Genomic DNA, 24,691 nt, shown 5'->3' with positions numbered 1-24,691 from the left:
GGTTTCGGACTTTCTTGGTCATCACTACTACTTCATGTATGGATGAACTGAACTGATTTCACACTGTTAGCATTTTAAGGCTTTGAACAGATTTTGCAAGAATGTGTAGAAGTACTTCTTCGCTCAATTTATCAAGATACTTCGAATGTGATGAAAATACCAATACTATGATGTCCCGCAGTTTTACAGTGCTAATCTGTATTGGATATCGATCATTTCGGCCGAAATCTATAAAGAATAAGATTCAAAAAGAGAGACTCCTACCCAATTTTTCCATGACAGTAATCGGTAATGCAACATTCATTTTCCTATGCCTTCCTGTTTTATATTCTGGAACTAACACAAACAATTAATATGGCTGCATTACAATGCAATAATACATTAGATCTGTGGCTTATGTAGAAGGAGCAGTTAAAGAATATTCACCACAGTTTTCCCTATCTTTAGAATCACAAGAAACCAGAGGAGTCTAACAGCACAATGTCGGCGGAGATCGACAAGCTGAACGAAGAGTTGAAGACTCTACGGGACAAACTAACAGAAGAGGTAATGTAGCGGCATCAAATTGAAATTGAAGTAGAGACTAGCCTTGGCACACGGTTAGTACACGTAATTCGGACTACACTCGAATTTTTAGCGGACAAGCGACTGTATATAGTGTATGATAAAAGTAAGAGCGATACACTATCAGGACGGTACCCAGGCTACGTAGATACAACGTGCATGCTCAACATCATGGTGTAAAATATAAGGAGACGTAGACAGTCGGACAGTCATGAAACCTTTGTTTATGGATTGAACCGATCACAGGTAGAAGAACTAAGGCAAGAGGTGAACTACAAGAGGAAGACATATCTTGCCCAATCCAAGGAGCTGGACGCTTTGGTCGAGGAAGAAAGGTGATCAGAAGTTTTTCATATAAAGCGTGATCTTAACACTATATATGTCTCTATCTTATCATACTTCTCATTCATTACAAAGAGGGTACCAAACAGCTATGCCCACGCCATAGATATTTATCGGAGGTTGTGTCACATGTCCATTTATTCGTAATGTTTATGTGTATTGGTTTTTATTCGTGGGTGCTACTTGTATCATCATTGCACGCACAGAATACTATGCAAATCTAGGGAAAACAAACATCGGATTACATCATCTATTTTCTGGCAGGAGGAAAAGAGAGGAAAGCCTACAAGAGATAAAATCTGGATTTGAGTCCAAAGTGAAAGACAGACGACAACGTTGTGATGAAGTCGATAAGGAGCTCACTGCGAGGGAAGGGGACATCGAAGAAAGGACTAGAACATTAGAGGAAAGAGGTGCAATTTTGCTCAGGAGGGAAGAGGAGATAGAAAGAAGAGTAGAGCAGTGTGAGGTTAATGACAGCCAAGTTTCCGACTGGGAGAAGGAACTAGTCGCAAGAAAAAAGGCGTGCCAAGAATTCCAACAAGAGGTAAGTCCATAACGTTATAAATATCACTTTCGTCAAGTTGTTTTTGGGTGCGTGTGTTTGGACGTCTTTTCAAAAATAACGTAAAGCTGGGGCTCCTGTAGATGCAATCTTACAGTCTTGGATTAGGGTTGAAAAGGTGATAGTCGATCATCTGTTATGCCAATCCGTCCAAAAATGGGGTAAATCTCAATAGATACTCAAATGAAACATCATGGTAGTCAAAGTCACCGTGAATTGCAGATGGTACTACTGTGTCAATGGCGTTGACCAACTTGTACATTCGCCTCACAGCTTGACGATATGGAGCGGTACTTAGACAAACGCCAGGACATGTGCAACAGCAAGGATGACGACTTGAAGTTATTGGACGAGGTAAGATTTTGGGGTTCTTTTTGCAAGAATAGTCTTAAGAGTAAAAATCAAAGAAGGCGATGTTTGGACAGGTAATACGTGTAGTTCCTCCTCGACAGTGTAAGTGGAAATAGCAAAGCTATCATTTTGGAAGGTGAAACAGTTGGTTCTGTGTTGTGTTTATAGGAGTTATCAAGACTACGGACGGAGTTACAGAAGAACATAGATTCGATGGAAGAGGATGCGGTTCAAGAGAATGCAGAGGTGATTGGCAGACTTAGAAGGTAAAACACAAGACTTTAGTATACTGTTACAATGATATTGTTAAATCAACACAGTGTAGACAGTGACGGTGTGACTGCACTGTCTCTGATTGGAGTTCAAATATGAATTTCTATCACGACGATGGATCAAAACCGTATTGAATATTGCTGACAGAAATGTCCATTAAATATGTTGGTTCACATTTGTTTGATCACAGTGACTGGGAAGCCCTGAAAAATAAGAGACGCGAAGCTGTAAGCAACTTGTTAAAGCAGACTGCCAGCAGGTACCACACGAGCACAGTGTTTAAGCATGGGAGTTCCGGTAGCATTGATATATATAGTCTCACACTCCCCACTGTTGAGTGAGCTGGTGGCGTGGTGAAATCTTTACCTTCATCTACGCAGAGCCTATGGGAAACCTACATCTTCTAATATTTCATCAGCCTTGATGATATCATGATATTCACGGTGGCCCTCTTCTTTTCATTCTAACCCTTATTGGCATTTCCCATCATATTATCCATATATTCCATGAAGGTGACTATAACCAACATCTATCATATAGCCCATGCAATGCACTGAAGGTTGTACTGAATTTTGACAGGTTGAGCACGACCTCCCCATCAGTGGTTGTAGGGAACCCAGCAGAGAAAACAGACGCGGGCAATACCGTCCTACAGGCCGTGGTGAGGAAGTTACAGCACGACTTGCAGGAAACAGAAAACACCGTGGAGAACAGGGACCAAGAGATCTCTGAACTAGGAAGGAAGGTTAGTATTTATTCTTGACACATGTTATTCGTTCACTCTTGTAGAGCCAAGTGGCATAAAGGGCAGCAAATTCCCTTTCTGCTTCTGACAACGCTCACTTCCTGCCATCTTGCTGGAGAAATTTGGTGGCCAGTCTCTTTTTACACCTGAATACACCAAAGCAAAGACAAAAAAAAAATACCTTGTTTAAAACGATACCTCTACTTTCACGGAGGTAGCAAAAGTTGTGTATTTCTTTGTTTGATACTGGGGAAACAGAAATGGTACAACCATTTTTCAGTTGAGATCATGATGATGACAGTGTTCTACCTCTATTTCAGGTGTTATTTTTAGAGACAGAACTACAGAGGAAGGATCAGAAAGTAAAACAGTTGGAAGCCCAGCTGACCATTTCACTGGGAGAGATCCGGAGAAAGGAGTCGTCCGAGAGAAAAGAGCCTTCACACAGGTGACACCAACTTAAATGTTGTGCATCCAGCTACGGTCTTAAAGATACATTTTTTGGCTAGTGAAAAAGGTGATTTTATTTTATTACCATAAAATCATGACACTGTTTTGTAATACTATTTCACAACAGAATTCTTCTGACCACAGACTTTTAAACAGAGGGAACCTTCTCCCCCCCTAGGCTTTTGCCCCGAATGCAAAATGTACTCACAGATGAAAACTCGAGTCTTTAATGTCGGATTCCATAAATCCACCACTTTGAAAAACAGTGGGTTTGAGAGATCGTTAGTCCTGTACCCACGGCTATGCATAGTCTACATACATTGTATGTATACAAGAGTGCATTATTCTGGGGACATTGGGTTAGCGATCTGTTTGGACATATATTCTCAGGTTGGCAGAATAATGTACCCTGGTGGAATTATGCTACATTTTTGTAGATGTTACATGTATGTCAACTTAGCTCTAACATGACTGAATATGCACATCCATAGAAAGCATCATGACAGATCAGCCTCCAACACAAACGTGGGTCACCGTGCTCGATCAGACACCTGGGGACCAGAGTCCAGGAGCAGGAGCTCCAGTCACAGGACCCAGGAGGGGGGCCACAGGTCAGATAAGTCCTCCAGCTCCTCTGGCAGCAGACACTCCATCATGAAGGAGTATGACATGAACAGTAGTAAAGCTTGCAGCATCATGTAACAAGGACATCAGGGTCTGAGCAGCAGTGTATATGCATGTATAAGGATGTGAGGGTCTAATGGGGAACCTGTGAACACCATGAGTGTGTAAACACCTTTCTCGATGTGGCAACCATGATAGATCGAAAACAATGTCAATGAGGCAAACAGACAAACCTTTTTTCTAAAATCAAAATCAATTCCCATTTAGTTTTCCCCAAACCACACAAATTTCCACAATATCGGTTTCGACCTACATGTATCATGTCTGCAACGTAAAAAAGGTGTATTAAGTCATGGGAATTCAAAATAGAAACTAGCAGCACCATTACCAAGCAGCATCATGTAAAGACATCATTTGGTTTAATCTTCAGCCTGCTAAGGAAGCCTTTTAGCAAATTACATTGGTTATCTGGTTTTGAGGCATCAAGATGAAACACTAGTACCATTTCCGAGAAGCATCGTGTTAAGTTTTTGGGGGTGTTTGTTATATGAATAACAAGACAGTCCTGATTCTGCATAACAAAAAAAGGTTGAGTCAATATTAATAATATTCTTGTCCATTGTTCAATTCATGATGAAACCCGACAGGTTTTAGTAGTTCCTTCAGTAAGTAGCACTTTGTGATTATCATATTGTCAGCCATAGTTAGACTAAATAAATGCACTTTTATATATCTTTATGCACTTCCTTTGTTACACCAAATTTTATACTGAAATATATCTTCTATAACATACATTCATACAAAGAATCTTAATCTTTCCATCAATTCTCGGGACATCGGACAAATCTGGGTACATAGAAAGTATAATAATGTTGACACAGTTGCTACTTGTCTACATCCATGGGCTGGTCCCCTCCATTTTCTGCAACATTGAGCATCTCCACACATGATGGTAGGTTCTGGGATATCAGGAAGTCCTGGAAATAAAGAAAAATGAATGTTTCTACATAGTTTACATATAAAAAGTCATCTTGCAGCAACTCAGCCAAAAGGAAGTACTGGTACTGCAAATCAAGTGGCTTTAAGATGTACTATTTACAAGAAACCATTCATACCCTTTGTGATTTTGATGTGTTTTTTTTTTGTTTGTTTTGTTTTGCTCTATTGAATGCAGTACAATGAAATTTGGACCATTAACTTAATGATATTTTTTATTTAAAACCAGCACCTTCAGGATTTAATCATTAAGTCCCGAAGGTGCTGGTTTTAAATCAAAAATCTTTTTTTCTCTCTTCTCTCATTTACAAAACTGTCAATGCAATGTAAGAGGAACCACTTTTCCCATAACAAAATCGATGAAAATTTTTGAGCCTCAGGGGTGCCAGGCTAAAAGAAGCATCTGGTGGGCTGCCATCGAGCCTCCACAATAATTGTCACATCTGTGTGCAAGCAAGTCTAGCACTTGCATGATGGCAGTAGGTATGTAAGCGTGCCATATAGCACAGTTTCACAGGGTCAAAAATGATAAGGAACAACCGACAATAAGCCAGATAGTGAGTGTTAAGTGTTGTGTTTTCTCCCACCTGTAGCTGTTGTAGGCCAGCTTTGGTGGTGACAGAGCTGCTGCTGTCCCCATGCACCTGGTTGTACTGTTGTGCCAGGTGGATAGCCTCTGTCAGTCTGGGAAAAGTAAATGGACGTGTTTAAGAAAATGTTAACAAGACCAAAGATGCAAAACCGGAAGTTGTCCTGCAGTACCAAGATCAGTAGCCTCAGGGCCCAAAATTCAATGTAACTTTTGGGTTCGAAACACCACCTCTCATTTCAAATAGAGTATCATCACAATCCATCCAGAGGTTTTTAAGAAGAAGTTCTTCTACTAAGTTATTCAAGTATGCTGCATCAAAACACCATGCTGCATGCAAATGTATAAGGAAGTAACGAGGACAAGTAATTTGCTCTTGAACAATTTTGTGCACTTAAAATTGAAGCTGTTCTCTTGGTCTGTTGGTGCATAGGCAATTGTATAGGTTACCTAGTACACTACATTGTACAATTGTGCATTTTCTCAAGTACATGTACATACTCTTTAAACTTAAATTCAAAGGTACTGACAGTAATATTGGTGGAGAAAGCTTTATTTCAGCTTTTCCATTTTATGTTTCAGTCACACAGACTTGTCTGCATGTGCCTTGTCCCAAATCAATCAAGAAAATAATTACTATGCATGACATAGGCTGTTCTTTACTGTTTACATTTGAGTGTCAGGAAAATATCAAAACCTTTGTTGTAGCACTAGTTTGAAATTTTGAAGCCAGCTTTGCAATTTTCAAAAACTGGAAGGTGTGTTGACACTGTGCTTCACAACAACTTCTAAATTCTGCCTGCAACCCGTATACAAGAGAGCTCCTTTTTTCTCTTCTCTATTTGCTGACAGTCTACTCCATATTATGTTGTGTATCCAAATATAAATTTAGAGCCCTGGCTATCATAAAAAAACTAAGTACCTGTCATTTTGGAGTAGCCACCGCACCAGAGACGAGGTCCTGTCATGGCGCACCAGGTAGGCCTGCAGTGAGCTGTAGTGAGGCTGATCCAGCAAAATATCATACTGATTGGTGATATCCAGGTACTGGTACACCTCTCCAACAATCTGCAGGTACCAAACATGTTCCCGTCAATCAGATACAAAATAACTTAAAATCAATGTTGCTCTATTCACTCACTCACACACATACACTATCCGAATTAGCACCTGTTGTTCCCTGTTACATTTTCATTAATATTGTTTACAAGTCTGTACCAGGCCTAAGAAAAAAATAACAATTACAACTGCGTTTTTAATCTATCATTACATGTACATTGTACCTGACCAGTAAATCTATTAAGAAAACCTTTCAACACTACAACATCTGACTGACGATACACTGGAGAATTGTACTGATGCATTCCAATCAATTTTACATGGATTTTTCTAGACAGTACTTCTTGGATTACTTTGGTCAAAATCTGGAAAAAAAGAACCCTTGCTCAATATCCCTATTTCTTTCAGGGTATTGACTGGAAACAGAATAATACTACAACTACTGTCAGTCAGTCTACGCAGACTATGACACTACGCAAGTGCAATGACAACGTTTGGTAACAAAAATAGTTTATTACATAAACTTAATAGAATAATAATAGTAACTCCACAACATCAAGTTACTGTGTCAAATTTGGTTACAAATTTCAGCAACTGGAAAAGTCTAGCTTGTCTTGCTTGTTGCTATCTGTAGTTAGTAATACTTAGTAATATGAAACATCAATCTAAATGTATGTTTCCCAGGCATTGTAGCTTACACATAAAGTCTAAGCACATTTAGATGTACAAAATATAAAATGATTGAAGAACACAGAAAGGTACAAGTATTGTTATGACCAAACTTGCAGACCTGTTCTGCCTGGGAGAGGGGGGTTCTGGCCAGCTCTAACTCTTTCATCTGGTCCAAGATACCAAGACTGCAGCCGCTGGCAAGCAGAGTCTACAGAAAAGAATCTATATGTCAGATAACTGGCACCAAGCAACCTTTGTGACCCTTGGGTAAGGTGTCAGACTTTCATGTACAATGTAATCTTCACTCTTACTGAGTAGAGCTTGTCTCAATCATGATGTTTTGGTTTGGTTTGGTTATACAGATCTCCATTAGTGACTGATATGTCACTATTTTTCCTGGAGTCCGGGTGAGTTGTTGAGAATCACCAATTCTAGATGGAAGGATTTTGCACCATCCCACGTTTCTGACTAAGGTAGCAGACATGCTGTCCCAGTCAGACTTTGAATGTTGTAAAATAAGGAACAAACCAGCTTCATGGTCTAAACTACGAATGCATAGTGTGTGATGCACTTCAGGCAACATGTCGAAGCTGAAGTTCCCTAAGACATTAAAAAAAACATGTCACTTACTCAAGCTTGATTACCACAATCAATATCATATTTGCTTTCAGTGAGATCAGCTTGCAATAGTACAAGATGTCAGGTTGAGTAGAACATTGCCCACACACCTGTATGTGTTTGTTCCTTTTCTGACCGTCTGGCAGGAAGAGCAGACAGCCGAGTGCACAGGCAGGCAGCCCCGCCTGCAGGAACTGTCGGGAGAACCCAGCTACATCCAGCTCCAGCAGCAGGGGGCATCTGGGGAACAAACAGTAACATTGAATTTCACAACATGCATCTTTGTCCTAAAGAGAGGATTAATGTAGACTGAAGGTGGACTTGCTTGTGTCAGAGGGGGAGTTACCCAGAGTAAGTCCACCGCATTTTGCCATGTTTGAGTGTTGGTGTCAGGCATGAGGATAGGACTAGGTAAGTAAGGTGGGACTAGGTAAGTAAGGTAAGTTAGTTTTGGTGGACTATTATCCAGAGTAAGGCACCAATTTAGGCAGTAAGCCCATCTTCAGTCCTCTCTGAGTCCATTTTCAGACCATTGGACTTGTGACTATGGTCCATGGGTAAGTCATTCATAAGTCCAAGGTTTGCGAGGCAACCCTTACTTCTCTGTAAACTTTCTTATACATGTTTATCAGTAGGGCTATGTAATGAAACACACACGTCACACATAATAAAGTACCAGTGGAGAGCTTTAGAGCGTTGTGCCTGTATCTGTGCTAGAACAATTTGGCACAGCAACCTGTGGTAGTCACAGATGAAAGAAGCATTTAATAAACAGTTACCAGAATGTCTGTTTAGACTTCAGGTATCTTATGCACAGGGCACATGCTTTGGAGAAGATTTCAAAGCAAAGATGGTGCTAATCAATGTCCATACAATGTAATCTTTTTCATCTCTGTGGTAGGAACAACACCTTTTCGTAATAAAATGATATAATATTGTATTGACATTAAAAGGCTTTAATTCTACAAACAGGTTAATTCTTCACAAGAAGCTAGGAACTGTCTGTAAAATTGTTAGGTTGTAAAAGCTGATTATTCCTTACCATAAACTGTCAAATGATTTCAAACCATGTAACCACAACAAGCATACTATTATTATTAAGAACATCTACTTTTTAAGAAAAAAACTTTCTGACGCCCTATCCAATAATTAAAAAAGCCAACCTTTGCGTGAGAGTGTACACCTTCAAACAGGCTGCTTTCTGGTCTTCACAAGCTGAATACAACGTTGTAGTAGAACAGAAAATAGAATTCAAAATCAGTACAGAAAATATACTATTAGAACAGTCACTCAAGAACTGACATTTTTCTTGCAAACTGTACATAAAAACATAATATAACATGTAAGTGCTGCAACCTTTAAAGTACTGTCAAACATGTACAAATGACCACTAAGTCTTATAGTACATACATAAGGACTGCATGGCCATTATGCAAGCACTGTTGGTGGTACCTACTTTCCTATACTTTACACAAGCATTAACAATCCTGTCTATATGGTGACCACTTGTGCTCATAGACCAAGTTTTTTGGTCAGCTGAGTCATCTTCTTGGGCAGTTTTGCCAGATAACTATATGTATACCCAGGCTAGTCTTAAAAAATGCAAGAGTCTATAAACAACTTGAACAGAAGTATAATTCCTATATAATTCGACTTGCTAACCTGTTGTGAAAGGTGATAGTAAGACTGTCTTCCATGCTCTCATAAGACAGCCCACCTGAAAAACAATGTGTATTCCAAGAGATAGATTTTACAATACTACATAGGCATATACGGTTGAATGATTCATCAGTAAAATGGTTCTATGAGCATTTTACAGCACTGAGTAGAATTTCTTTTCTATCATATCAAGATGCAATGTAATATTTTCATACCTGCCACAAGTCAGAGATTGCAGACAGTCTGACAAGCACATGTTCCAGGTATTTAAGCTGGGAACAAATAAGAGGAGTGAAGATTAGTACTCTGGCTGGAGATCATTCTTTCTAACTATTGCAAATAGAGCCAAAGAAAATACCAAAGGCATGCCAGCACATCTCAAGATACTGGTAGAAGTTACTGTATGTCCTGAAGAAGTAGTTTTAATGTACATCCATATACAAATGTACTTCTCAAGATCTGATGTACACCATATAAATATTCAGATCAATGTTACTTGGCAATGTTCAGGTATAATTTCATGACTGCCGTGAGACTGATTCTAATGTAGAATTCCTGATGCTGATGTTACACCTACCATCCTAAAGGCCAGCAGCTGCTGCAGGATGCTGTTCCACATGTGGGGGTCCCAGATCTCATAGTCCAGACACAGGTCGGACACCAGACGCACAGCCTAGAGGGGAGAAACCTCTCCTGGTCATTTAGGTAACAGAGAATGTTTCATTTTCACTCTATGCAAGGAGGCATTGTTTTCAGCATGTCTGCCAATGTTTCTGCAATCATTTCCACAAGCTGCATACAAATGTATGCTATAGGCATGTCTCACCACCAAGGAGTTCAGAGTTGCTAAAATCAGTTATCTATCAGCCCTGAGAGACATTACAGGTCATAACATCACTATAATTCACAGGAAGGCATTGTTTTTATAGTCTGTTTGTATTTTCAGTTAATATACATGTTTAATTGAGTTTTCCATAATAATGCTGGTCGAATTTACTTGTAGAGTGACAGGAAGTGACCAATGTACAGATGTTATGTTACTAAACCCTTATTTGCAGATTCAATGAACTACACGTATAGGCAAACAAGACGTATGAGAAACTCGTAGATTTCACTTAGGTATGAGAGCTTCAAACTTTTGCTCTCTCTGTACTTAAACATGTGACCCTAAACAAATTTAATGTTTTTAGTGATCTGAATAGCAAAATAGAAAGGAATCTGCCTACCCTCCACTCATGGTTGTGATTGCGCCACAGCCCCCTGGCCAGGGCTGCCTTGTTGCTCTTGTTGAATGACTCCAGTGTTTGTGGAACATGGAGAGCCTCCAGCTCAGCCAGGTACAGCAGGGACTTCATGTACTCCCTGTGGGGAGAAGGGATACGAGCATAGATAACATACAGTCAGTAAATGTAACCATCCCAACATTCCTTGTAATGAACATCCTAGATGGCTGGCTGTGAGCAACAAGCATACAGACTTGTCATGTTTCCTGTGACAGTGCAGCAACAAAATTTTCATTTCTTAAATTGTCGAAAGACTAACTTAAAGGTAGTCCATGCAACTCTGACTTTTTCAAAACTTCTGTCTGCAGTGGATCTCAAAGTCATAGAAGATTTCTTCAATTTGCCAGGAAGACCGCTAGGTTTCTGCCAATCAATTATCCATAGATTTGTATATACACTAAGTCTTTCTATATGTTTCAAACGCATTACACATTATAGGCAGTGTGTGTCACAAAAGTTTACAGTAAGATAGATAACGTTACTTGTACATTTACATTGTGTACTGTAAATTCATTATCTTTTACAGTGCTGTTAAATGATGAAAAAGAAAGTGTTCCTAATTTGCAGTTGAAACAGTAACTTATTCTGTAATACAGTAGTCATAGAAGGGAGGCATATTTGCGGCGTGGTGATGAGGTCGACTGTGAAATAGAAAACGCTGCAAAACTTTTAAATATTAGTAACGTCAGCCTAACCTGATTTCCTCCACTGGTTTCTTGGCGATGGTTTGGATGACCTGGCTGTCCACCAGACTGAGCAGGCAGCGGAGAGCCCTGACCCTGCTGACATACGTCACCTTGGAACCGGACTGCAGTGGAAGTTTGTTTGTTTGTTTGTTAATTCATTTAAAACCCCCAGTTGTAAAAAGTTATATTTTCTAGGGTTGGATAAGGTCACCAGCCCTATTGTCCAGGTCAAGTGAAAGTGCTGATCGGGCAAGTGCAGGTCCTACCCTACTTGCCCGATCGGGCAAGTAACAATTTTCCATTGAACAAGATTTTGATATACTTGAATAATTTCAATTGTCAAGTTTTGACATAACATCAAGCAATGGTCAACACAGAGGCAATAATAAGAATTCTACTAATAGAAGTGAACATGCATCTAAAAGTGACATTTGAACTTTGAGCAAGTGAAAAGTGGGTTCAGGCAAGTAAATATTTTATTTGCTTGCCTGATAGGACAAGTGAAATTTAGAAAACTTGTCCAACCCTGATTTCTTTGCCATCTCTACATGTGGATAATATTATCCATTCCCACTAGGAAAGACTCAGCCTTGTCAAAACTCAAATATGTTGAAATAACACAATCATGAAATAAATCATAATAAGAGCTTTAAGAATTGAGACATGTCCTGACTACTTTACATGGCTACATGGGATAACACTTGCTTCCCTTGAATGTAAGGTAAAGACTGGACTTACAGTGTAAGCGATGTTGAGTAGGAATGTGGCACTTTTCTCCATGGCCTGGAACTGCATCAAGTACACCATTCTGCATGGGACAAACAACAGTAATGTAACCTTAAGACCTGCGTTAAATTGGGACTGCAGAGCTCATGAACATGTACATGTGACTTGAACAGTGTGGAGGGCACTCAAATTATATATTCCAAGTGACAACAGCTTTTGAAAGGAAGACAGCACATAAATGCTCTGGAAGGCAGAGTCACCACAGGATGGCATCCACAGTAATCCTGACAACACACCACTGAAGTGTACTAAGTGTAGGTGCCAGTATGTCTCAGGATATTCCCTCCGGGGCCACAAAAGGTCCCACCCATTGTGATGAGGACATGCATGCAGACAGTCATCTTTGGCAACAAAGGGCAGCCAAGACTTACAACACACAACTCAAAGGCAGCTTTCAATTGATATTTTGAACATCACCAACATTCCTCAAGGACAAGGACAAGTCTATGGTAATTCCCTTGGGAACTGAATAATGTAGATATAATGAAATGGGAACTTACCTGTGAAGAGACCTTTCTTCTTCTTTTGCCTCCTGGTTTTCGGGTTCAGTATTAAAGTTCAGAGTTTCTGTCTGCATGATAAGGAGGAAAATAGTAAATGAAGTGACAGCAAGTATCATTGCTCTGTGGCATACAGACTGTAGAAAACAGAGACACTTATTTCCACTGTCTAAGTTATTCACTGTCTTATGTTATATGTTGGCCTCATCAAAATAGAAAATGACCATAATTGTGGCAGTCACAATTCTTGTAGGCCATCTTATACAATTTGGATGCTGAAGAACTTTGTTGCAGAACCAAAAGTATCTAATCATAAGATAATATCATTAACCTTGACAGCTCAGAATTGTCAAGACACGTGTATAGCTACCCCCAAAATGCATAAAGCATGCAATTGTACAAAAATCATATGATGTATGTGACTGTCCTAACAACATCTTCTGTACACTACAGCACTACTGTACATACATGTACCATAGAATAATAGCAAGAAAGAAAAGGCATCTTTTAGAGCATCTCACTCTCAGTCATTGCTGACATACAGTGGGACAGGCTGCCACTTATGTCTAGTTAGTCTTAGAGGTAACATGTTGAGCAGTACCGAGTCTTGTTCCTCCCCTTGCTTGCTGCCCCCGCTGGCATGTAACCACTGCTCAAACAGGGTGACTCTGATCTTGCCCAGGTCCCTGGATCCTATCTGTGATATCTCCTCTGCAGCAGCATGGATGTCTGCCAAGAGATGTCCGTAAAAAATTATGCACAACTCATGTTTAAAGCAGATGCTTATATGGTGTACAAAGTAAGTTTGTTCAGAGCCTTGTTGTGCCCAGTGGCATGTTTACTTTCAGTTTCAGTAGCAGGCTTTTTTTACAGGAAGTGGTAGGTTTTGGTCCTCTAGCTGTTTTATTTGAACTGCAAGGTTCGATTTTGTTTCAGATTTTGGAAGAGAATAACTCTTAATAATAATAAGAGAAGGGGTTATCATGAAAGCTTATCTGCAACTCTCGCGAGTTTATGTTCTGTTGATTGGTCATCAGTATTGATCCTGAAGAAGGCAACAGTGGTCATTGGAAATTTGATTTGTATATACCTGTGTAGGAAGAAAGTTTATCATTGAATCATCGAGAAGGGGTCGGCTAATCATCATGATTTAACCTTACCTGGAAAAACTCCAGCCTTCTCCACCAGTCTTCTCTCAATGCTCTCATCCTCGTACAGCTTGAAGATGAGTCTGGCAGGTGAGTTGGCCAGACTGAGGTACGGTGTCTTGGCCAGGCGGTACTTGTACAGAACATGCTGGGTGGCAATCTGCTGGGTGGCTGCTGTCACACGGTTCAGCATGATACTGGCCTTCTCTAGGTTAGGGGACTGTGGAAAATAAAGAAAGATGTCACAACTTTCAGATAACAGCATGTGATGATGGTTTGGTGAACAAAAAACTTGATTCGTCATAAGTAGTAGAAAGAACATTTAATGACATTTCACTGGTAGTATCATTGAACTTTCGTAAGTAGGCAATAGAGCTAGAGCAGCTATATATGCTAGTACATAAATGCAACCATGTCACTTTCTACAATTTGAATTGTGTGTACTAACATCTTCTGGCAGAGATTCTTTCCACTTCTTTGTGAGGAAGGCACATGCTTTCAGTGCCATGACTTGCTCTGCACCTAAAGACAAAAATAAAAGTATTATGATCATCATTTTCAAGTTAACTATTCTTATATTCAATTGCACATTCAGGTTTATTCCTTATTAGGCTGCACTTAACATCATCATGATTACATTTGCCATAGCATCAGGTACAAAAATGAAGTAGCAACAACTGTCACAGTGCTACAGTCTACTCAGATGAAAATACAAAAATAGCAGATCAACAAATCAATTTTGGGGCAACACATCATATTTACATGACTAGTTTGCAAGTTTTTACTATTGATACCACATTGCTTAGAAAAAAGACCACTCATCCGACCCTAGCAAAAATCTTCTAACTCTATCTCTCTTCCTTGCTTGAGGCACCTCCTTTCCATGTGAACAAGGATCTGAGTTGTAAGGCTGCTAACAGTTGAGCTAAAGTGACATTCCAATGAAGTCTTACCCAAGGGTAACTCCTTGGCGACCCATCTGGATGTAGCCACGGCCAGTTGTAGGTCCGACACCTGCAGCAGCAGGGACCTGATGCCTTCCACCAGCTTCCTATCCAGCCCTGGCAGTTTGCGCAGCTCCATGGAGCTGTGTTCATCAGGTGCAGGGATGACATCTCTGGGCTGGTCCTTCACACAGGAGTTCACCATGTTCTGGATGGCTGACACATACACTTGGTCTGTCGGCATCTGAAAGGGAAATAGTTAGCCTTCGTTAATGGATGTAGGAGATAACAGTGTAACAGCCATGTACATGTATGTAACATTCATACCAGTTTTCACACTGCAACTAATTCGGCTTAAAACCGTTGTAGCTGGATTTAATCCATTCATGTCCAGGATGTGAATCTGGATCAAACCCTGTGATATGGTGAATCAAGAGCAGCCTTTACACAATTGTGTGGTGTACTAACCTTCAGTAGCTTTGTAATGGAAAGGAGAGCAGATACAGTCTCTACTGATAACTCTGGGCCTGGGTGGGAAAGAAGGAATATCAATCTGACATCATCTGTGACATTAAAAACCCTGAATCCTATTCCTGGACAGATGACAAAAGGAGACAAAAATCATGAAGTAGATACGGTATTATAGCACAACACAATAACCACAAGGAAATGCGTGTTACGTATGATCTTCCATGGGTCCCCTAGCAGAAGAGGATGGAATGGCAGTCTCTTCTTGGACAGTAGAGGTGCAGTGACAAACTCGGTGAAAAGCTGCGATAGCATAAAGAAAAAAATGACAGAAAACTTGTTATATACTTGAACTTCTGCAAACAACACCAGGCATTAAAAGAATGACAAGAACACAGTTGGAATGATTGAAAAAAAAAGATAATATTGGACAAAATTGGTAACAATAACCTCAAAATACCAAAAAATGCTCACCTTTCTTTGCTCTTCATCCTCTGCATCAGCAGTTGGTTTGAAGTTGAGCTCGTACTGATCTGGGTCCTGTGTGCGGCGGTAATGCCACAAGAACTCCAGGAGCTCCAAACCCTGGAGAAGAGATAGCCTTCATAGTATTGTCATGTATAATTAAAAAGCTACAAAGAGAATAATCATGGTGATACTGCCATCCCACTTCTCTAAGAAATTACTCTTTGATTGTCTAATTTGATTTGATTTTCATCTTTTAATGACTAAGGGAAATATGACGCATTGATGCAGGTTAGAGTAGATGCAACTTAGACATCAGGTTTTAATACAAAATTATACACAAAACAAAGTTTATCAAGCAACTGGACGAGTTTTGTTACTAGCTACACAGGCAAATAGGGACCCTGTCTTGCCACCACTGCAAGACAACATTTAGCTCCTGTACTAAAAAAAATTGAAGGTAATCGGCCTCATTTCCATTTCATCTTTGATTGAAAGTTGTCACCTCATTTCGGTAAATATCTGTTGGACTTCAGATTGTTGGACATTGGGGCATGTCAGCGAATTCAAAACCTGAAGGCCTGTGGGTTTGTGGCAAATACTCTACCAATCTGCCACCATTGCCATAGCAATAGCAGTTGCATTGTCTTCCTTCCCACAGACATTTTCTACTTTCAGATGCTACACAACAAAGTGCTCACTTTGGCAAGGTCTATAGTCCAGACAAAAGTTGTCTTCTCTCGCTCCATGTTCATCTCCATGACAGACAGGACAAACCTGATGCGCTCATAGTCATAGAAATTGATCTGTGAACAGAAATATGAAGCACATGATTGAACAGTGATCACCATGTATAGAAGTCTGCACATGCTGGTAAGAAAATTTGTGTTTGGAGGATACGGTTGATACCACTTGAAGACAGAAGAAAAATGTCTATTTTACCTGTATGACATTAACAAAATGACAAATAAGTTGTACAATTTACTATTAATACCAGTTCAGAACAAAACAAGAAAAAGTTGTACCCATATAAGTAGCAGAGGTATCAACCAAGGATTGACATGTTTGAAATTATTGTTTTTTCATAAAATTGTTGTTGGAAATTACATTGCCACAAAGTACGTAGGGGCCACATTCTAATGACATTTAAATGTAGCTACGTGTAGTTGTGTAAAGGTTTGGAGTGACAGGTCTCTCAAGCTGAGAGGCGGTTATGGCGGCTATACAAATATTAACAGCTCTAACCTTGGTAACCAAGAGGTTAGCCATGCGTTTGAGCAGGATGTCTTTCACAGGAATCTGTGCGATGATGGGGTCGACCTTGCTGACACACTGCGAGGCATGTTTGATGTGGGCGTCCAGAGTACTGGTGCCAGCTGGGTCCAACGTTGGCTGCAGCAGCAGCAAGTACTCCAGGTACAGCAGCAAGGCATCGCTCGGATTGAGCCGAAATGTCCTGAGGGTTGAGTGAAATTCTCACAGTCAAAGACAGATACAAAATTTCCAAAGGCCCTGATTCCCCTTGATGGCAATGCAACAGCATCTGTTGAGCAACCAAAATTGTCTCAATAGCCCTTGGGCCACACAACTTTGTGCAATCACTTCAGCAGGGGGCAAGTCCAAAGAAGTGTTGTGTGGTGTGGTCAACTGACGAATGAATGAAGAGTGACATTTTTAAAGTCTTTGGTATGACTTGACCAGGGGTTGAACTCACATGCTAACTAACGAAAGGCAAACATACTCACTTGGCTATAGCACCGACGGAATACAAACAATTAGTCAGCATAGTCAGACAGGTATTTTGTTGTGGACCTACATGTACACAAGTATATTTGTCATTCTAACCTGCATTTAAGAGTCTCACCTGCAGTAGTCCAGGATGAGCTCCAAGTCAGTCTGCTCATTGGCTATAATAGTTGACAAAAGCTTGTGTTTGGCTGCAGATTCCTTCTGAAAGGCATCCTTGAAGGAAATCTAGCACAAGAAACAGAAGACAATGTTACATGTAGTCAAAAGCAAAACATACATATGATTATTACTTCATATTACTTTAAGTGCTGAAAGAATGAAATCAACAAAGAGGGAATTTCTACCCTCAACCCTTCTACTGATATAACACGTACTGCTAGTCATTGAAAAACAACGGATATGGTAGCCTTGGTGCTCAACCTATAAATGTTCAATCATAACAAATGGAATATCACCATACATTTATGGAAATATGATTGACTGAAATCAAGTTTGCAAACTTTTGGCACTTAGTTTATTTGACGATTTTAGTACAACCACCAGCTAATAAAGCTCATTACAGCATCATATTCTTACAGTAAGTTTGTCAGCAATCCATAGTTGTGTACATCATACCACCCCAACTGACCTTCATTTTCTGCAGCCTGTGTCCCCAGCTTGCATCAGCGGCCAGACTCTCACAGGCCTTCAGCACATCCTCCTGACCAACCAGTCTGGCAAGGTCCTTCCCAACATTCGCAATGGCCTGCAGAAATCAAACATTAGGACTACCATTTCCAACTTCCAAAAACACATACATACATCTGACACTATTAATTTTTAAGTGTAGGAGACAGCTCTGTGAATACTGGTGTAGATGAAATATAATCCAGGGTTGGACGAGTCCATTAGCCTGATTGTCCTGGGCAAGATACATGTAAAGTGCTGATGGGGTAATATTTTTCCATGAGTGAGATTTTGATATACCTGTTACCTTTCACAGTCATGGTATCAAGCATTAGTCAACACACAAAATATAGTCTAAGACAACAAAAGAATTCCGCTGCTGGAAATGAAAATCCATAGAAAAATGTTATCTACATTTTGGGCAAGTGAAACGTTGGTTTGGGCAAGTAGATTTTTTATGTGCGTGCCCGATAGGACGTAAATTTTAGAAAACTTGTACAACCCTGTATCTATATGCCATTTTAATTGTGCATAGTAAACTGAATGAAATCAGTGACAGTACCAGAACTCTCCTGTAGTTCAGCCCGGCTGATGCTGACTGTGACTTTAACTTCTTGAAGGCATCAGCTTTATTCAGCACACTGACATATCCCAGGGCCAGGTTGTGGTCCACACGTCTGCAGCTGAACAGCTGGAAATGTAATACATGTACGTGGGAGAAAATGACTACCGACATTCCGACAATCATAATTACCAATAATAGTAGACGCAGTTGCATTTTTTAAAATTTATTTTGCATTTCTACATTAAATTTTGAAAGAGGTAGGCTGAGCTATTGTGGGACTTATTTGGTGCTTTTAATAAGATCAATGTTTGTTGTATTACATGACATACAATGTACTGCAATAGACATTGCATTAATCTGGGTGCTTTGATTTTTATAAAGTGGTAGCTGCAATGCCCTGCTGAAATGGACTTTGTTGTCCTTACAGGGACAAATCAGGATCATAAGGGGATCTTTCCTCCCAGCGCACATACAGAAGTGGATAAAAAACCTGCATGATGACAATACAAACAGCCTTGACAAATACAAACCTTTGTCAGGAGTGCTGTGATGAACTCACTGCCCATGACTGATCCCTGTTTCCCCATTGCCAACAGTTTCCTCCTTTTTATGGCTCTGAATGCCTGTTGCTATATACAGAATGATAAATGTTGAAAATATATCAAATCAAGATTACTCAGTACATGATTATCAATAACTGGTTGCAAGGAAAAGTGTGGAAGCTCTATCCAAAAGATTACACATTCCAGCGCAAATGTCAGCATTATGACACAAGTACGGACTCTGGCATAATGAGTAAAAATCTTAACATGGCTCACAGAGATAACTTGTAGGCTTCTAGTCTAATCATTTTCCCTGCCAAACAATTTAAGTAAATGGGTAGCCAAATGTTAACATCAGTGTGCTAAAACTTAAAATACAGGCAAATTTATAAAGTCTAACATTGACAGTACCTCCTGATCTGCTTGTGTAGGCAAGTTTAGGATATCATCCATCAGGACATGTTGCAGGCACACTCCTAGAGCCTGCACAGAGAACTGGAAGGCCAACTGATACAGACTGCTCTCCTGTAGGTACTGCACAATGCTGGAGGTGCTGGCATGGATCTCATCAAGGATACGCTCACTCCCTTCATCTACACAAAGACAAATCAAAGATCACATTACATATAGATGTTAAATATTAAGAGTGTTTGCAAATTTTTGTTTTCTAATCATTAATATGAATTTATCACTGAATCTGACTATATGCCTTTTACGACTAGTTGCTGAAGACAATGGTCTAACATATGATATAGCAGGACATTGACCACAGGAACTGAGATTCATAACCTTTGACTACCTACTTTGGGACCTTTTAGATAACTTCCTGTCAATGTCCTTGATATGTGTTACATATGGAAATACGTGACTGTGAAGATACACACAGAAAGACAGACGAACCAAAAACAATACCTACTGTTTCATGTGGTATCTGTTATCACACATCAGCTTATTAAAAAGTAAAAATTATAGTCTTCTTTTTGTTCTACATACTTGTCTTACATGTGACTAAACACAATGTACACTGCAGTAATTACAAGTACTGCATGTCAAACTTTGCCATTGCAGTCTTACAATGTACTCCATAGGACATACACCCACAAGATAAGAAATCTGCATCTTGGGAAACCTTTCCAATACTTACCGTCTTCAGGCGAGGAACGGCCAGCAACCCTTGCATGATTCAGTGGACTAACAGAACCTTTGACACTGCAGCCTACATGCAGGTGAAGAAGGTATTTCTTTAAAGTATAGAAAGTAGAAATTAATACTCTGATTGTCTTTGTGTGAAATGGGGGAACATTGCTTAAAATCTAACTACAGCTTTGTTAAGTGTCCCATTATAAACAGCAGTGTATACATTGTATACTAATACTCTAGACTGCAAGGTAGCCTTGCAGTTTGGGTTGTTGACTTAAAATCTAAAAGTTCTCAATTCAAATCCCTAGCAAGCCACATTATAGTGCCATTCCCTGGAGAAAGGTGACACCAGTTTTCCTACTCAACTATGAAAATAAATAACTGGCTTTGATTAGGGACGTCCTCTCAGATGGGGCATAAAACCCATCCTGTGTTTGAGGAGAGCCACATTTTGAGGACCTCAAAAATCGAAGATCAAGACTGTCAAAAATCCCACCACATTTATAGAAAAGAGAGGGGTGTGAGTGGAGCAAACCTTACCCGCTGGTCTGATGCAGCTTGTACAAATGTATTTACTGCACAAAACGGGTTAAGTGAAACAAACAAAATTTCTCAGTCTACAGTACCTGCTTGTGGAAGGCATGCTAAGGTGAACTGGTAAGTCAGTGGCATGGCTTCAGCAGTATCCAGAACAAGGCCATCCTCCTTGAAGAAGCTATCATAAGTCCACTCTGAATATGGGTCCTTCTGGGGCCCAGCCAAGTGGTCTTCATCATCTGCAGGCTATATCAAAATCATGTCAAGTAACTAAGCACCATCAATTGAGTTGAACAGGGTTGGACAAGTCCACTAGCCCTATTGTCCAGGGCAAGTACAAGTGCTGTTCGGGCAAGTGCATGACCTACCCCACTTGCCCGATCGGGCAAGTGGGATTTTTCCATTGATTGAATGCAATATTGATAACTTTTTACAGTCATGACATCAAGCAATGGTCAGCAGAGAAATCCATTGCTGGAAGTGAACGTGCATATATTAGTAACAGTACCATTTGAATTTTGGGCAAGTGAAAACTTGGTTCGGCAAGTACATTTTTTATGTGCTTGCCCAATAGGACATGTGAATTTTAGAAAACTTGTCCAACCCTGGTTGAAACAGGATACTTTTTCAAGCATCTACATGAAGTGGTTGTGCAATGCAGCTTTGCTATAGTAAGCAATACCAGGTATCTGTACTTGAAGGAATAATGTTAATGTGCAAGTACACTCAGCACAAAAAGTTTGGAATATCAACTTCGGTTGATCATATTTATGTTGTTTCTGCATCAATTTCAATATATTATATATCTATAGAAAGCTTGTCTGATTTTCTTTCCAATGGTATCAAACTCATTATCATTGTTAACTCATGGAACATACACTAGGCCTGCTACCGTGAGTGAGTCACCAAAAAAAAGTGCCCAAATTCCCCCGTTTCTGTTCAAAACTGTATCGTCCGGTTCAACCGTTGTTATGGCCGCGGGTGACAGTGATTCAATCAATCCTTTTATCACCTAACGTTTGGTATACAGAATTCGAACATCCAAGTTTCTTTTAGCATATCTGAGTAGAGTATTTTATGAGTGTAAATTCATGGAACGAGGACTAGGCCCGCTTACGTACAAGGGGTCCTAAAGATAAAGTGCCAAAATTACCCTACTAAAGTCAATCACACCATTCTGCTCATTTTCTTCCGTCAGTATTGACTTGTGAATGAAGACAAGTTGAATAAACCGGACATGTCAATCAAAGCTACTATTACTCTTTATTCAAGCAAAAAATCTGAACTATGGCAAGAGGTGATCAATCGAGTGCTAGCCATAAGCCGTAGGAAGGCTATTCCACCCTAAGTCTGTGCTCCAGCATCCAATGGTCCTTGCTCTGTGTGGACTGGTGTTGTAATCTTGCAGAATGGCATTTGTTCCAACATTGAAGAGGTAGAATGTTGCTACTGGATGGAGGATGGTGTCCCTATATGTCACCAAATTAATTTCCCTAGAATGATGACGAGTCATGTTTACCCTATGGTGGTTATACCGCCCCACACCATGACGCTGCCTCCACCACCAAATGCCGAAAGTTACTCTTGCCTTGTCAGCGTGCGGTTCTCCTTGCCGCATCCACGCTTTGATTCTGCCATCCAACTATCGAAAGGGCAGATGAACTCTACTCAAGTGTGCTAAAACCTTGTATGTTCCGTATACAAAATGTGAGGTGAAAAAAGGATTGATTGAACCAGTGTCACACGCGCCAATATCAACAGGACGAACAGAAGTAGGGGAATTTGGGCACTTTTTTTTCGTGACCCACTCACGTAAGCAGGCCTTGTGCTCGTTTCATGTGTTTATAATCATAATAAGTTTGATACCATAGGAACGAAAATCACACAAGCTTTCTATTGATATATAATACATTGAAATTGATGCATAAATAACGGAAATATGATATACTAAAGTTGATATTCCAAACTTTTTGTGCCGAGTGTATGTGGGACCTACAGATGCTTGGTGATTGTTCCAAAAGAAACAAGAGTTCGTAGACCTCAGGCCTGCATGAAATGTATTGGGTTTCTGTAGACCTATTGTGTATTTTTGCCTTTTTGTCTGTGGTACGTGGTTGGAAAAATGAGCTTTTTACCGTGTTGGTTGTGCACCATGCAAAAGTCTGACTCTGAAATTCCATTTTCTGAATTTGTAAGTTTGGACAGGGATGAACATTACTTATTTTGGATTTCTTAAGTATGTAACCAACCACAGTACTTTGAAGTTGTTGAGACGCTACCTTTTTTTGTCTCAGATGGCCCATGCACATGTAGTTACTCTGTCACATGATATACTAATATCTTCCTATTTCAATGTACTGACCTAATGCAGCTGCTAAGTCTCCTTGGTTTGTGTTCTTCCAATGATATTCATTAAAGATTTATTTCTGGGGTGTTATTCACTTGACATCGGAATGTTACTCGCATAATTTGACCAATGATACTTTTATCTGTAGTTCCATAGACATTAGACAACATGAATAGTGGTAGCCCCCATGCAGCAGCAACAGTTAGTCCCCAGGGTGGTATGATATTTTCATTCAATCCATCCAACCCAAACCTAAATCTCCTGTAGTATCTAAGCCAAATTTAACAGCATAATTTACTATGAAAAATGTCCTTGTCAATCCCATTTATAGATGGCAAGCTGCTGGCAATGGAAGCTTTGAAAAGTTCAGAAGCTGTTGTAGTCAAAGCAAACACCCAGCAAACATCCCCACAAACCAATGAGCAGTTGCTTAGAAGGGGAATTTCATCATATATTTGCCGCGACAAAATGCAACAAACGATACTGAATTTAAAACAGAACAAAGCTAAGCCTCCACCACTTAACCCTGCCTGTACCATAGATTAAGCAGGCCCAAAAACCAAGCGAATATGACTAGCCCAAAACAACAAATTACCTGTATACAGTATGGAAATGGCATTACCAAAGAAACAAAAAGAAACACAGGACAAATCATACACATACCTTTCTCTTATGCCCACACTCTATACAGTTCTCCTCCACATTAGAAAATTGCATCTTCTTCTGTTTAAGTTCAAGTTCAACCATGATTGCCAACAGGGTAAAGGAACTTGTACCGGAACTTAAAACTCAGTACTATACAGCTCTAGAAACACCACAAAGAGTAATAAGCAAACTCCAATTATACCTGACCAACAGATATATAATCTGGCACACTCCCGTCATCTGGCAAACTGTCAGTGCCACTAAGTAACCTGATACATTGAAGGTGGCCCAGGCCAGATGATGGTTCTACACCCAACCATAATCTGTTTTTAAAACCAAGCAGATATTGGGAGGATGCCCCAACCACACTAAAACAGGGTCAACCTATACAGTATCAAGTTCAAGCACTAGGAGGCCCAAAATCAAACCTGACCACCAGGACACCACAAACAACTCACGTACCAAATGGCAACACAATGGCACCTTGCGTTCCGGAGATACAGCGCACGCCCCGTGCCCGCACAAAAGGTAACCTAAAATGTCAAGTTCAAGCACCAAGGGCGCCAAAATCAAAATTGAGCATTATTCAGCCACCGCCGACACATGTGCCAAATATCATCGCGCCAGCACCAGCCGTTCAGAAGATATAACTCCGGAAACACCCCTCCCGGACACAAAATTCGACCTGCCGGGTCAAGTTCAAACGCGACAAG

General features: G+C 40.1%; 2 protein-coding genes across 3 annotated transcripts in view; one reads left to right on the top strand and one right to left on the bottom strand.

Annotated features, from left to right (window-relative positions):
- The window catches only part of LOC118413669 (golgin IMH1-like), a 14,248-nt gene extending 9,592 nt beyond the window's left edge, over positions 1 to 4,656 (top strand). Inside the window, exons 2-10 of one of the 2 annotated variants that reach the window (XM_035817199.1) lie at positions 448 to 546; positions 811 to 899; positions 1,171 to 1,453; positions 1,745 to 1,825; positions 1,991 to 2,088; positions 2,286 to 2,354; positions 2,675 to 2,840; positions 3,161 to 3,288; positions 3,782 to 4,656. In XM_035817199.1, the coding sequence (XP_035673092.1) occupies positions 448 to 546; positions 811 to 899; positions 1,171 to 1,453; positions 1,745 to 1,825; positions 1,991 to 2,088; positions 2,286 to 2,354; positions 2,675 to 2,840; positions 3,161 to 3,288; positions 3,782 to 3,992 (1,224 nt within the window). In that variant the 3' untranslated portion in view covers positions 3,993 to 4,656. The remainder of the gene's footprint in view (positions 1 to 447; positions 547 to 810; positions 900 to 1,170; positions 1,454 to 1,744; positions 1,826 to 1,990; positions 2,089 to 2,285; positions 2,355 to 2,674; positions 2,841 to 3,160; positions 3,289 to 3,781) is intronic. The other variant, XM_035817207.1, reaches the window with a different exon arrangement.
- Positions 4,657 to 4,742: 86 nt separating this feature from the next.
- LOC118413657 (kinetochore-associated protein 1-like) overlaps positions 4,743 to 24,691 on the bottom strand; it is a gene marked incomplete at its 5' end in the record, with an annotated part of 33,999 nt that continues 14,050 nt past the window's right edge. The window contains 29 exon segments of the mRNA XM_035817188.1: positions 4,743 to 4,891; positions 5,498 to 5,594; positions 6,422 to 6,567; positions 7,349 to 7,438; positions 7,959 to 8,088; positions 9,012 to 9,063; positions 9,511 to 9,565; positions 9,723 to 9,779; positions 10,085 to 10,180; positions 10,734 to 10,869; positions 11,486 to 11,598; positions 12,215 to 12,284; positions 12,763 to 12,833; positions 13,364 to 13,491; positions 13,923 to 14,130; positions 14,359 to 14,432; positions 14,864 to 15,098; positions 15,323 to 15,381; positions 15,535 to 15,625; positions 15,797 to 15,907; positions 16,489 to 16,593; positions 17,033 to 17,243; positions 17,652 to 17,761; positions 18,165 to 18,281; positions 18,765 to 18,893; positions 19,298 to 19,396; positions 19,721 to 19,902; positions 20,454 to 20,525; positions 21,076 to 21,232. Coding sequence (XP_035673081.1) covers positions 4,799 to 4,891; positions 5,498 to 5,594; positions 6,422 to 6,567; positions 7,349 to 7,438; positions 7,959 to 8,088; positions 9,012 to 9,063; positions 9,511 to 9,565; positions 9,723 to 9,779; positions 10,085 to 10,180; positions 10,734 to 10,869; positions 11,486 to 11,598; positions 12,215 to 12,284; positions 12,763 to 12,833; positions 13,364 to 13,491; positions 13,923 to 14,130; positions 14,359 to 14,432; positions 14,864 to 15,098; positions 15,323 to 15,381; positions 15,535 to 15,625; positions 15,797 to 15,907; positions 16,489 to 16,593; positions 17,033 to 17,243; positions 17,652 to 17,761; positions 18,165 to 18,281; positions 18,765 to 18,893; positions 19,298 to 19,396; positions 19,721 to 19,902; positions 20,454 to 20,525; positions 21,076 to 21,232 — 3,294 coding nt within the window.

This window comes from Branchiostoma floridae, chromosome 1 (assembly GCF_000003815.2).
Source record: "Branchiostoma floridae strain S238N-H82 chromosome 1, Bfl_VNyyK, whole genome shotgun sequence".
Taxonomy (NCBI): domain Eukaryota; kingdom Metazoa; phylum Chordata; class Leptocardii; order Amphioxiformes; family Branchiostomatidae; genus Branchiostoma; species Branchiostoma floridae.
Note: the sequence above shows the minus strand (reverse complement) of the source record. Positions and strands in the feature narration are given on the sequence as shown.